The 12765-nt window shown below is 39.3% G+C and overlaps 1 protein-coding gene across 5 annotated transcripts in view; it reads left to right on the forward strand.

The window, feature by feature from the left end:
- Nucleotides 1–12765, forward strand: part of ZNF529 (zinc finger protein 529) — a 30685-nt gene that overhangs the window by 11114 nt on the left and 6806 nt on the right. For 3 of the 5 annotated variants that reach the window (XM_029212515.1, XM_029212525.1, XM_029212534.1), the window contains one exon: nucleotides 2084–2210. In XM_029212515.1, the coding sequence (XP_029068348.1) occupies nucleotides 2177–2210 (34 nt within the window). In that variant the 5' untranslated portion in view covers nucleotides 2084–2176. Of the gene's footprint in view, nucleotides 1–477; nucleotides 864–2083; nucleotides 2211–12765 lie in introns of those variants that run through there. The other 2 variants (XM_029212504.1, XM_029212496.1) reach the window with 2 other exon arrangements.

The raw sequence follows: 12765 nt of genomic DNA on the forward strand, positions 1-12765 counted from the left end.
TGATTGTGACTGATAGCACTATTGTTTTCAGTAATGCTGTGGGGTTACACTGCTTCGCAGACTAATGAAATAAAGTCAGTGTCTGAGATTTGTTCTGACAATAGGAAGGGCTCCCCAAGTATCTTTCTCTGATCCTTTCTGACAAACTAGCCAGCCTACAGTTTAGCATTTAACTCCAATGAATTTTTCAATCTTCTTGCAATAGCCTTTCACCAAAATTTCCAGTGTTTTTGAGAATGTCCTTACCCTTGAACTTCTTCACACTCTGTTGCAAATGAAGGCAGTTCCTTTGGAGAGGGCTCTGGAGGGGATTGGACAGCAGTCCTAGGTCTCAACTTGCCTCTTGTGGCATGGAACTCCTGCCCTATGAGCCAAGGCAAAGACAGTTGGAACCCCAGTATTCTTAGCAGTGCCACACCCATGGTACAACATACAATTCTTGTGTGGCTACTAGGCAGAAGAAAATCTCCATTCCTTTGTTGCATTTGCCTGAGCAACAGGTATCTGGGGGCAGAATGAGAAATGCTGATGTTCTACTCCTCCCAGGAAGATAGTTATCTGACTGGGAACAGGGCATGAGTGGTGAGGAAGTTTGTGTCCTTGGCTGTACTAGTTTGCAGTGGAATCTTTTTCTCACTAGGATGGGATGGACAAGGAAGGGTGCAGGTTAGATTAAGATACTGCAGACTTTCACAGTTCTTAATAAGTTTTAGTAGATTTACAAATGTTTCTTCATTTGCTCTATGTTTTTATATATAATTTTTACCAGTTTCAATGGGGAGCATGTCGGTGGAGCTCCTCATGCTGTCATACCAGAAGTGGAATTCCCTGATCAATTCTTTACAGTTCTAACCATGGACCATGTAAGTTGCTATTTCTCTCTCCTTTGTGAACATTTCATTTGTCTGAATCTTCCCAGAAAGCAGCCCTAAGTGTGTACCCCACATCCCCATAAAAATCCCCATTTTCACTTTCTCGTGAGAGTTGGAGTCAAACAGCACACTGTACCTCCTATGTGTCTATCTATTCTCCAAATAATGTTCAACATTCCTATGTGTTCAGTGTTTTGTTCAGAGCAGCTATAGGGTAGAAATGGAATCCCTAGATGGAGGCATTGACCAGCCTTTTTCATACTCTTGGGTAGAGAAAAAGAGCAAATGGATCCATTTGATGACATATGGGCAAAGTCTGTACTTCTGAACAGACCTATTTTTCCAGGTAGACTGGATTTGATGTTGACTAGTCTCAGTCAGACATAAATAGATTACTGTAGATTTCAGAATTGGAGGAGATCTTATCCAACTTATATGTCTAAATATAATTAAGGCTGATATATTTCCACCAAGCAGACTACTCTGTAGCCACTAAAAAGCATTTAATAAATAATTTTTCATTAGAAGTTATAATTCTTATATAATGTGAAATGGTGATTAACAGTGATGAACTTGGGGTTGTAAGAAATTTTAAAATATTGTTCATATCCCATTTTCTAAGCTAGATATTTTTCCTTTACAGAGGAACGAGGATGTAGAAATTCACTATTATTGATAATACATTCAGCAGGCATGTAGCATGCAGCGTTCATGTATACACTATTTCTTTTAATTTGTAAACTGATTATTTTATTTCCAGACGTGCTTAGCTAAGAAATCCCATAGCATGCAGGAAGATTTCTCTGAATCAAAAGGATTCTTTAAAGACCTGTAGATAGTCTGGTTTGGTAGCATTAATTTCCTTACTTCCCATACCATAGGCTTCTACCCCTGGCCGATGTACTTGCTATTAGACCCCCTTCCTGTAATGCAATTCTTTTTCTTTTTTTAAAAAATTTATATTATTGAAGTATAGTTGATTTACAATGTTGTGTTAATTTCTGTTGTACAGCAAAGTGATTCAGTTATATAGATATATATTCTTTTCCATTATGGTTTATTACAGGATATTGAATATAGTTCCCTGTGCTATACAGTAGTCCCTTATTGTTTATCCATTCTATATAAAATAGTTTAATTCAATTCTTTATTTCTTATCTTTTACTCAAAAATGTTTCCTTCAATTATACTTATGTGGTTTGTTGTTTCAGGAATTGGTGACATTCAAGGATGTGGTCATCAGCTTCTCTCAGGAGGAATGGGAGTATCTGGATTCTGCTCAGAGGGACTTGTACTGGGACGTGATGATGGAAAATTACAGCAACTTGGTCTCACTGGGTAAATTTAGCTGTTTACATAATTTAGAATATGTTCTATAGAATATCAGTTGACACTCAGTGAACTCAAAGGTATCTTTTAAGAAACTTCATGTAATTTCTATGAAGTCCCTTCTCAGTCTTATAATTTCTACGTTCATTTATTTTTGGCTGTGTTGGGACTTTGTTACTGCGTGTAGGCTTTCTCTAGTTGCGGTGAGTGGGGACTACTTTTCAGTGCAGTGCACATGCTTCCCATTGCTGTGGCTTATCTTATTGCGGAGCATGGGCTCTAGGTGCGCAGGCTTCAGTCGTTGTGGCACGAGGGCTCAGTAGTTGTGGCTTGCAGGCTGTAGAGCACAGGCTCAGTAGTTGTGGCACACGGGTTTTTTTTTTTTACATCTTTATTAGTATGATTGCTTTACAACGGTTTGTTAGTTTCTGCTTTATAACAAAGTGAATCAGTTATACATATACATATGTTCCCATATCTCTTCCCTCTTGTGTCTCCCTCCCTCCCACCCTCCCTATCCCACCCCTCCAGGCGGTCACAAAGCACCGAGCTGATCTCCCTGTGCTATGCGGATGATTCCCACTAGCTATCTACCTTACATTTAGTAGTGTGTATATGTACATTCCTCTCTCTCGCTTTGTCACAGCTTACCCTTCCTCCTCCCCATATCCTCAAGTCCATTCTCTAGTAGGTCTGTGTCTTTATTCCTGTCTTACCCCTAGGTTCTTCATGACATTTTCTTTTTCTTCACTTCCATATATATGTGTTAGCATACGGTATTTGTCTTTCTCTTTCTGACTTACTTCACTCTGTATGACAGACTCTAGGTCCATCCACCTCATTACAAATAGCTCAATTTCATTTCTTTTTATGGCTGAGTAATATTCCATTGTATATATGTGCCACATCTTCTTTATCCATTCATCCGATGATGGACACTTAGGTTGTTTCCATCTCCGGGCTATTGTAAATAGAGCTGCAATGAACATTTTGGTACATGACTCTTTTTGAATTATGGTTTTCTCAGGGTATATGCCCAGTGGTGGGATTGCTGTGTCATATGGTAGTTCTATTTTTAGTTTTTTAAGAAACCTCCATACTGTTCTCCATAGTGGCTGTACCAATTCACATTTCCACCAGCAGTGCAAGAGTGTTCCCTTTTCTGCACACCATCTCCAGCATTTATTGTTTGTAGATTTTTTGATGATGGCTATTCTGACTGGTGTGAGATGATATCTGACTGGTGTCAGATGATATCTCATTGTAGTTTTGATTTGCATTTCTCTAATGATTAATGATGTTGAGCATTCTTTCATGTGTTTGTTGGCAATCTGTATATCTTCTTTGGAGAAATGTCTATTTAGGTCTTCTGCCCATTTTTGGATTGGGTTGTTTGTTTTTTTGTTATTGAGCTTCATGAGCTGCTTATAAATTTTGGAGATTAATCCTTTGTCAGTTGCTTCATTTGCAAGTATTTTCTCCCATTCTGAGGGTTGTCTTTTGGTCTTGTTTATGGTTTCCTTTGCTGTGCAAAAGCTGTGCAGTTTCATTAGGTCCCATTTGTTTATTTTTGTTTTTATTTCCATTTCTCTAGAAGGTGGGTAAAAAAGGGTCTTGCTGTGATTTATGTCACAGAGGGTTCTGCCTATGTTTTCATCTAAGAGTTTGATAGTTTCTGGCCTTACATTTAGGTCTTTAATCCATTTTGAGCTTATTTTTGTGTATGGTGTTAGGGAGTGTTCTAATTTCATTCTTTTACATGTACCTGTCCAGTTTTCCCAGCACCACTTATTGAAGAGGCTGTCCTTTCTCCACTGTACATTCCTGCCTCCTTTATCAAAGATAAGGTGACCATATGTGCATGGGTTTATCTCTGGGTTTTCTATCCTGTTGCATTCATCTATCTTTCTGTTTTTGTGCCAGTACCATACTGTCTTGATTACTGTAGCTTTGTAGTATAGTCTGAAGTCAGGGAGCCTGATTCCTCCAGCTCCGTTTTTCGTTCTCAAGATTGCTTTGGCTATTCGGGGTCTTTTGTGTTTCCATACAAATTGTGAAATTTTTTGTTCTAGTTCTGTGAAAAATGCCAGTGGTAGTTTGATAGGGATTGCATTGAATCTGTAGATTGCTTTGGGTAGTAGAGTCATTTTCACAATGTTGATTCTTCCAATCCAAGAACATGGTATATCTCTCCATCTATTTGTATCATCTTTTATTTCTTTCATCAGTGTCATAATTTTCTGCCTACAGGTCTTTTGTCTCCTTAGGTAGGTTTATTCCTAGATATTTTATTCTTTTTGTTGCAGTGGTAAATGGGAGTGATTTCTTGATTTCACTTTCAGATTTTTCATCATTAGTGTATAGGAATGCCAGAGATTTCTGTGCATTAACTTTTTATCCTGCTACTTTACCAAATTCATTGATTAGCTCTAGTAGTTTTCTGGTAGCATCTTTAGGATTCTCTATGTATAGTATCATGTCATCTGCAAACAGTGACAGCTTTACTTTTCCTTTTCCTATTTGGATTCCTTTTATTTCCTTTTCTTCTCTGATTGCTGTGGCTAAAACTTCCAAAACTATGTTGAATAAGAGTGGTGAGAGTGGGCAACCTTGTCTTGTTCCTGATCTTAGTGGAAATGCTTTCAGTTTTTCACCATTGAGGATGATGTTGGCTGTGGGTTTGTCATCTATGGCCTTTATTATGTTGAGAGAAGTTCCCTCTATGCCTACTTTCTGCAGGGTTTTTATCATAAATGGGTGTTGAATTTGGTTGAAAGCTTTCTCTGCATCTATTGAGATGATCATATGGTTTTCCTCCTTCAATTTGTTAATATGGTTTATCACATTGATTGATTTGCATATATTGAAGAATCCTTGCATTCCTGGAGTAAACTCCACTTGATCATGGTGTATGATCCTTTTACTGTGCTGTTGGATTCTGTTTGCTAGTATTTTGTTAAGGATTTTTGCATCTATGTTCATCAGTGATATTGACCTGTAGTTTTCTTTCTTTGTGACATGTTTGTCTGGTTTTGGTATCAGAGCGATGGTGGCCTCGTAGAATGAGTTTGGGAATGTTCCTCCCTCTGCTATATTTTGCAAGAGTTTTAGAAGGATAGGTGTTAGCTCTTCTCTAAATGTTTGATAGAATTCGCCTGTGAAGCCATCTGGTCCTGGGCTTTTGTTTGTTGGAAGATTTTTAATCACAGCTTCAATTTCAGTGCTTGTGATTGGTCTGTTCATATTTCCTATTTCTTCCTGATTCAGTCTTGGTAGGTTGTGCATTTCTAAGAATTTGTCCATTTCTTCCAGGTTGTCTGTTTTATTGGCATAGGTTGCTTGTAGTAATCCCTCATGATCTTTTGTATCTCTGCAGTGTCAGTTGTTACTTCTCCTTTTTCATTTCTAATTCTATTGATTTGAGTCTTCTCCCTTTTTTTCTTGATGAGTCTGGCTAGTGGTTTATCAATTTTGTCTTCTCAAATAACCAGCTTTTAGTTTCATTGATCTTTGCTATCGTTTCCTTCATTTCTTTTTCATTTATTTCTGATCTGATTTTTATGATTTCTTTCCTTCTGCTAACTTTGGGGTTTTTTTGTTCTTCTTTCTCTAATTGCTTTAGGTGCAAGTTTAGGTTGTTTATTCGAGATGTTTCCTGTTTCTTAAGGTAGGATTGTACTGCTATAAACTTCCGTCTTAGAACTGCTTTTGCTGCATCCCATAGGTTTTGGGTTGTCGTGTCTCCATTGTCATTTGTTTCTAGGTATTTTTTGATTTCCTCTTTGATTTCTTCAGTGATCATTTCGTTATGAAGTAGTGTATTGTTTAGCCTCCATGTGTTTGTATTTCTTACAGATCTTTTCCTGTAATTGATATCTAGTCTCATAGCGTTGTGGTCGGAAAAGATACTTGATACAATTTCCATTTTCTTAAATTTACCAAGGCTTGATTTGTGACCCAAGATATGATCTATCCTGGAGAATGTTCCATGAGCACTTGAGAAAAATGTGTATTCTGTTGTTTTTGGATGGACTGTCCTATAAATATCAATTAAGTCCATCTTGTTTAATGTATCAGTTAAAGCTTGTGTTTCCTTATTTATTTTCATTTTGGATGATCTGTCCATTGGTGAAAGTGGGGTGTTAAAGTCCCCTACTATGATTGTGTTACTGTCAATTTCCCCTTTTATGGCTGTTAGTATTTGCCTTATGTATTGAGGTGCTCCTATGTTGGGCGCATAAATATTTACAATTGTTATAATTTTGTCTTGGATCGATCACTTGATCATTAGGTAGTGTCCTTTGTCTCTTCTAATAGACTTTATTTTAAAGTGTATTTTGTCTGATATGAGAATTGCTACTTCAGCTTTCTTTTGGTTTCAATTTGCATGATATATCTTTTTTCATCCCCTTACTTTCAGTCTGTATGTGTCTCTAGGTCTGAACTGGGTCTATTGTAGACAGCATATATATGGGTCTTGTTTTTGTATCCATTTAGCCAGTCTGTGTCTTTTGGTGGGAGCATTTAGTCCATTTACATTTAAGGTAATTATAGATATGTATGTTCCTATTCCCATTTTCTTAATTGTTTTGGGTTCGTTATTGTAGGTCTTTTCCTTCTCTTGTGTTTCTTGCCTAGAGAAGTTCCTTTAGCATTGCTATAAAGCTGGTTTGGTGGTGCTGAACTCTCTCAGCTTTTGCTTGTCTGTAAAGGTTTTAATTTCTCCATCAAATCTGAATGAGATCCTTACTGGGTAGAGTAATCTTGGTTGCAGGTTTTTCTCCTTCTTCACTTCAAATATGTCCTGCCAGTCCCTTCTGGCTTGCAGTGTTTCTGCTGAAAGATCAGCTGTTAAACTTATGGGGATTCCCTTGTGTGTTATTTGTTGTTTTTCCCTTGCTGCTTTTAATATGTTTTCTTTGTATTTAATTTTTGACAGTTTGATTACTATGTGTCTTGGCATATTTCTCCTGGGATTTATCCTGTATGGGACTCTCTGTGCTTCCTGGACTTGATTAACTATTTCCTTTCCCATATTAGGGAAATTTTCAACTATAATCTCTTCAAGTATTTTCTCAGTCCCTTTCTTTTTCTCTTCTTCTTCTGGAACCCGTATAATTCGAATGTTGGTGTGTTTAATGTTGTCCCAGAGGTCTCTGAGACTGTCCTCAGTTCTTTTCACTCTTTTTTCTTTATTCTGCTCTGCAGTAGTTATTTCCACTATTTTATCTTCCAGGTCACTTATCCGTTCTTCTGCCTCAGTTATTCTGCTATTGATCCCTTCTAGAGTATTGTAAATTTCATTTATTGTGTTGTTCATTGTTGCTTGTTTCATCTTTAGTTCTTCTAGGTCCTTGTTAAATGTTTCTTGCATTTTGTCTATTCTATTTCCAAGATTTTGGATCATCTTTACTATCATTATTCTAAATTCTTTTTCAGGTAGACTGCCTATTTCCTCTTCATTTGTTAGGTCTGGTGGGTTTTTATCTTGCTCCTTCATCTGCTGTGTGTTTTTCTGTCATCTCATTTTGCTTATCTTACTGTGTTTGGGGTCTCCTTTTTGCAGGCTGCAGGTTCGTAGTTCCCGTTGTTTTTGTTGTCTGTCCCCAGTGGCTAAGGTTTGTTCAGTGGGTTGTGTAGGCTTCCTGGTGGAGGGGACTAGTGCCTGTGTTCTGGTGGATGAGGCTGGATCTTGTCTTTCTGGTGGGCAGGTCCACGTCTGGTGGTGTGTTTTGGGGTGTCTGTGAACTTATTATGATTTTAGGCAGCCTCTCTGCTAATGGGTGGGGTTGTGTTCCTGTGTTGTTAGCTGTTTGGCATAGGGTGTCCAGCACTGTAGCTTGCTGGTCGTTGAGTGAAGCTGGGTGCTGGTGTTGAGATGGAGATCCCTGGGAGATTTTCGCTGCTTGATATTATTTGGAGCTGGGAGGGCTCTTGTGGAACAGTGTCCTGAAGTTGGCTCTCCCACCTCAGAGGCACAGCACTGACTCCTGGATGTAGCACCAAGAGCCTTTCATCCACACGGATAAAGAGGAAAAGGGGAAAAAAAATTATAAATCTTGCTCTCAAAGTCCACCTCCTCAATTTGGGTTGATTCGTTTGTTGTCTATTCATGTATTCCACAGATGCAGGGTACATCAAGTTGATTGTGGAGCTTTAATCTGCTGCTTCTGAGGCTTCTGGGAGAGATTTCCCTTTCTCTTCTTTGTTCTCACAGCTCCCAGGGTTCAGCTTTGGATTTGGCCCCGCCTCTGCGTGTAGGTCGCTGGAGGGCGTCTGTTCTTTGCTCAGACAGGACGGGTTTAAAGGAGCAGCTGCTTCGGGGTCTCTGGCTCACTCAGGCTGGGGGGAGGGAGGGTACGGAGTGGGGGATGAGCCTGCGGCGGCAGAGGCCGATGTGACTTGCACCAGCCTGAGACGTGCCGTGTGTTCTCCCGGGGAAGTTGTCCCTGGATCCCGGGACCCTGGCAGTGGCGGGCTGCACAGGCTCCCCGGAAGGGGAGTGTGGATAGTGACCTGTGCTTGCACACAGGCTTCTTGGAGGCGGCAGCAGCAGCCTTAGCATCTCATGCGCGTCTCTGGGGTCCGTGCTTTTAGCCGCGGCTCGCGCCCGTCTCTGGAGCACCTTTAAGCAGGGCTCTTAATCCCGTCTCCTCATGCACCACGAAACAAAGAGGGAAGAAAAAGTCTCTTGCCTCTTCGGCAGCTCCAGACTTTTCCCCCGACTCCTTCCCGGCTAGCCATGGTGCACTAACCCCCTGCAGGCTCTGTTCACGCCGCCAACCCCAGTCCTCTCCCTGTGCTCCCACTGAAGCCCAAGCCTCAGCTCCCAGCCCCACCCGCCCCGGCGGGTGAGCAGACAGGCCTCTCAGGCTGGTGAGTGCCGGTCGGCACCGATCCTCTGTGCGGGAATCTCTCTGCTTTGCCCTCCGCACCCCTGTGGCTGTGCTGTCCTCTGCGGCTCTGCAGCTTTCCCCCTCTGCCACCCACAGTCTCCGCCCACGAAGGGGCTTCCTAGTGTGTGGAAACCTTTCCTCCTTCACAGCTCCCTCCCACTGGTGCAGGTCCCGTCCCTATCCTTTTGTCTCTGTTTATTCTTTTTTCTTTTGCCCTACCCAGGTACGTGGGGAGTTTCTTGCCTTTTGGCATGTCTGGGGTCTTCTGCCAGCGTTCAGTAGGAGTTCTGTAGGAGTTGTTCCCCATGTAGATGTATTTCTGGTGTATCTGTGGGGAGGAAGGTGATCTCCACGTCTTACTCTTCTGCCAATTTCCCCTCCTTCTCCCCGGCACATGGGTTTAGTTGCTCTGTGGCATGCGGGATCATCCCAAACCAGGGCTTGAACCCGTGTCTCCTGCATTGGCAGGTGGATTCTTAACCACTGTGCCACCAGGGAAGTCCTTGGATTTGACTTCTAGTATACATACACTGTATCCTTTGAGATATTTATTATATTGTGTTTGAGCCCAGAATTGCTAAAATTTCTTTATTACTTTCTTACCCACCTTCTGGGAGAACAGCTAAGATACTGTGTCCTGAGTTGTTATGATTATTAAAAGAATTTGTATAATTTATGTTGTTACATTGGCAAATAGAAGTCATATTCATTGCCTGACACAAGTGTTGTCTTACACCTGCTATGGGGTTAAAGAACTTTGCATTTAACGTTAAGTCAGTATTCCAGCAAGGACCTTTTAATGTTTTAGAAAGCTCCTTGTTTTCCTCTCAGCTCACATAGTTCTTGCCTTGTACCAGGCCCCGATTTAAACCCTTTTAATATACTGAGTTATCTAATTCTACAACCCTATGGCATAAATACTACTTGCATTATTGTTCTTTGAAGAGATTGCTAAGACAAAGAGTATTTAGGCTACCCCTCCAGGGTTACATAACTAGTTAGTGTCAGAAGCAGGTTTTCTTACCCAAGCAGTCTGATGCCAAAGTTGATATTCTTAGCTGTTACAACATACTGCCTCTTAAGGCAAAGAGATAGCATGGGTTTAAATAAAAGAAGACATTTCTTTACCTGTCTGGTAAAGTATTTATACAGCTAGCCATTAACAATCAAAAGCTATGATGGGCTAAAGTATACTAAATCAATGAAAATCAACAAATCCATAATGATACATAAATAAGAGGTCAGAAAATTTATACTCTCTTTATACTTTGTAATTCTATGGTCACTTTAAGGTGAATGTTCTTTCAATCTTCTCATATTTATCTTCTCTGAAGTCTTTCATTTCAACCTCATTTATTAAAAACTTAACCAATTCTCAAAAGTGTTTTTTAGAATTGGTTATGATTCTTATATATTTCTATATATTATGTTACATTTCTTTGTTGTAAACAGAGTGTTCCATTTCTAAGCCAGTTTTGACAGCCTTATTAGTGGAAGGGAAGTTGCCCTGGAGGGTTATGAGGAATGTGACAAGTAAACGGGGCTAGGTAAGTGAGGACTTGATGAAGCAAGGAAAGCCATCACCAGAGTAAAAAGCCCAGCCTGTCCAAGAGGAGGTTGGCCCCTGTGATGTTTTGGGGAAACTCCCTTTAAACCCATATGGGAAAAAAGCCTGATACTTGGGGAAGGAAATTAAGATCTTCCTCAATTCAACCAACATTTCCCCTAGTTCCTCTTGTATTTAGACTTACATAAATGTCTTCACTGACAAAAAAATCTTGGTCATTTATATAATCAACACTTAATCGGTGTGTACAGTAAGATAGATATTGTGTTAGCCCTATAAGTACAATGGTAAGAAAGATCAATACAGATCTTAATGTCATGGAACTAACATACTAGTAAGTGAGATATATAATAAATAGGTAAATAAATGATTAGAAAATATATCATGGATAGTGATATGTGCTATGAAGAAAAGTAAGCAAAATAAAGGGATGAAGAATAATGGAACTAATTCAGATATTATGGTCAGAAAGGGATCTCTCTGGTCCTACTTTAGCATTCTATGAATACACAGTTCCTCATCAACAATTCACTTAATGCTCTTTACAATTGAAAACCTTCATTTAAATCAGTGTTGTACTAAGTCCGTCATTCCTTCTAATACGTTTAATTAGTTACCCTCATGCTACTTGATAAACTTGAAATCTAATGGAAAAGGCAGCAAGTGTTTGATTATACTCTTTATATGATTGTAACTAATTAGCCACCTCAAATGGTGCACTTGAAATTTTCTGACTTCTTATTTATGTATCATTATGGATTTGTTGATTTTCATTGGTTTAGTATACTTTAGCCCATCACAGTCTTTGTTGATGCCTAGCTGTATAAATACTAATTCCTTATGGATTTTTCTGTACCTTTGACTTGATTCTTTCTTCTTTGAATTTACTATTGCTTTCTGAAGCTTTCCCAGGCTCACCCTATACCTTCCCTATCCCAGACCAAACACCTGAATTGGTTAAAAGTGAGTTCTTCTGGTCTTCCATGTTTTATGTGTTTTGTTCCTTTTTAAAAAATTAATTCTAGCTATAAATTTTTAGTTGTTTAGTTAACATGTTTAGGTACACAAAGTACTTTTAACCCTCTTTTGATTATTGTATTGTCAAAATGGTGGTCTCCTTTGATGATCTGTGTCTTTTTGTTATGGTTCATTAATATTAAAAAACATTCTTGCTTCTGTCACAACAGTCAAGGGCACATCTTCTACCTTACCTGCTCCAGGTCGTGACTCAGATCTTTATTTTAGGAGCCATGGTTCATTACCTGGTTTATTGCCACAACCTGGGCAATAGGCATGCTTATGATTTTTTGTTTCATGGGAGGTAAGTCTTTGACAATTTTCTCTTTCTAGCAAATTGTTCATTTTTCAACTTTTATGGCTTCTGGGGTTTTCAGTATTTATTTACCTAGAAAATAATTCATAAGTCAACATTTTCAAATTGGTTGACATATGAGTCTTATAACATTTAAAAAATACCCTCTGTGATGGTTCTTTCATTTGTCATTTATTTTTTTTAATAGATCTTTATTGGAGTATAATTGCTTCACAATACTGTGTTAGTTTCTGTTGTACACCAAAGTGAATCAGCCATATGCATACATATGACCCTATATCCCCTCCCTCATGAGCCTCCTTCCCATCCTCCCTATCCCACCCCTCTAGGTCATCACAAAGCACAGAGCTGATCTCTCTGTGCTATGCTGCTCCTTCCCACTAGCTAACTACTTTACATTTGGTAGTGTATATATGTTGATGCTACTCTCTCACTTCGCCCCAACTTACCCCTCCCACCCCATGTCCTCAAGTCCATTCTCTATGTCTGCATCTTTATTCCTGCCCTGCAACTAGGTTCATCAATACCATTTTTTTTTAAGATTCCATGTATATGTGTTAGAATATGGTATTTGTTTTTCTTTCTGACTTACTTCACTCTGTATAACAGACTCTAGGTCCATCAACTTCACTACAAATAACTCAATTTCGTTTCTTTTATGGTTGAGTAATATTCCATTGTATATATGTGCCACATCTTCTTTATCCATTCATTTGTCAATGGACATTTAGGTTGATTCCATGTCCTGGCTATTGTAAATAGTGCTGC

This window comes from Monodon monoceros, unplaced genomic scaffold (assembly GCF_005190385.1).
Source record: "Monodon monoceros isolate NGI ecotype Baffin Bay Population unplaced genomic scaffold, NGI_Narwhal_1 Super_Scaffold_10, whole genome shotgun sequence".
In the NCBI taxonomy this organism is placed as follows: Eukaryota; Metazoa; Chordata; class Mammalia; order Artiodactyla; family Monodontidae; genus Monodon; species Monodon monoceros.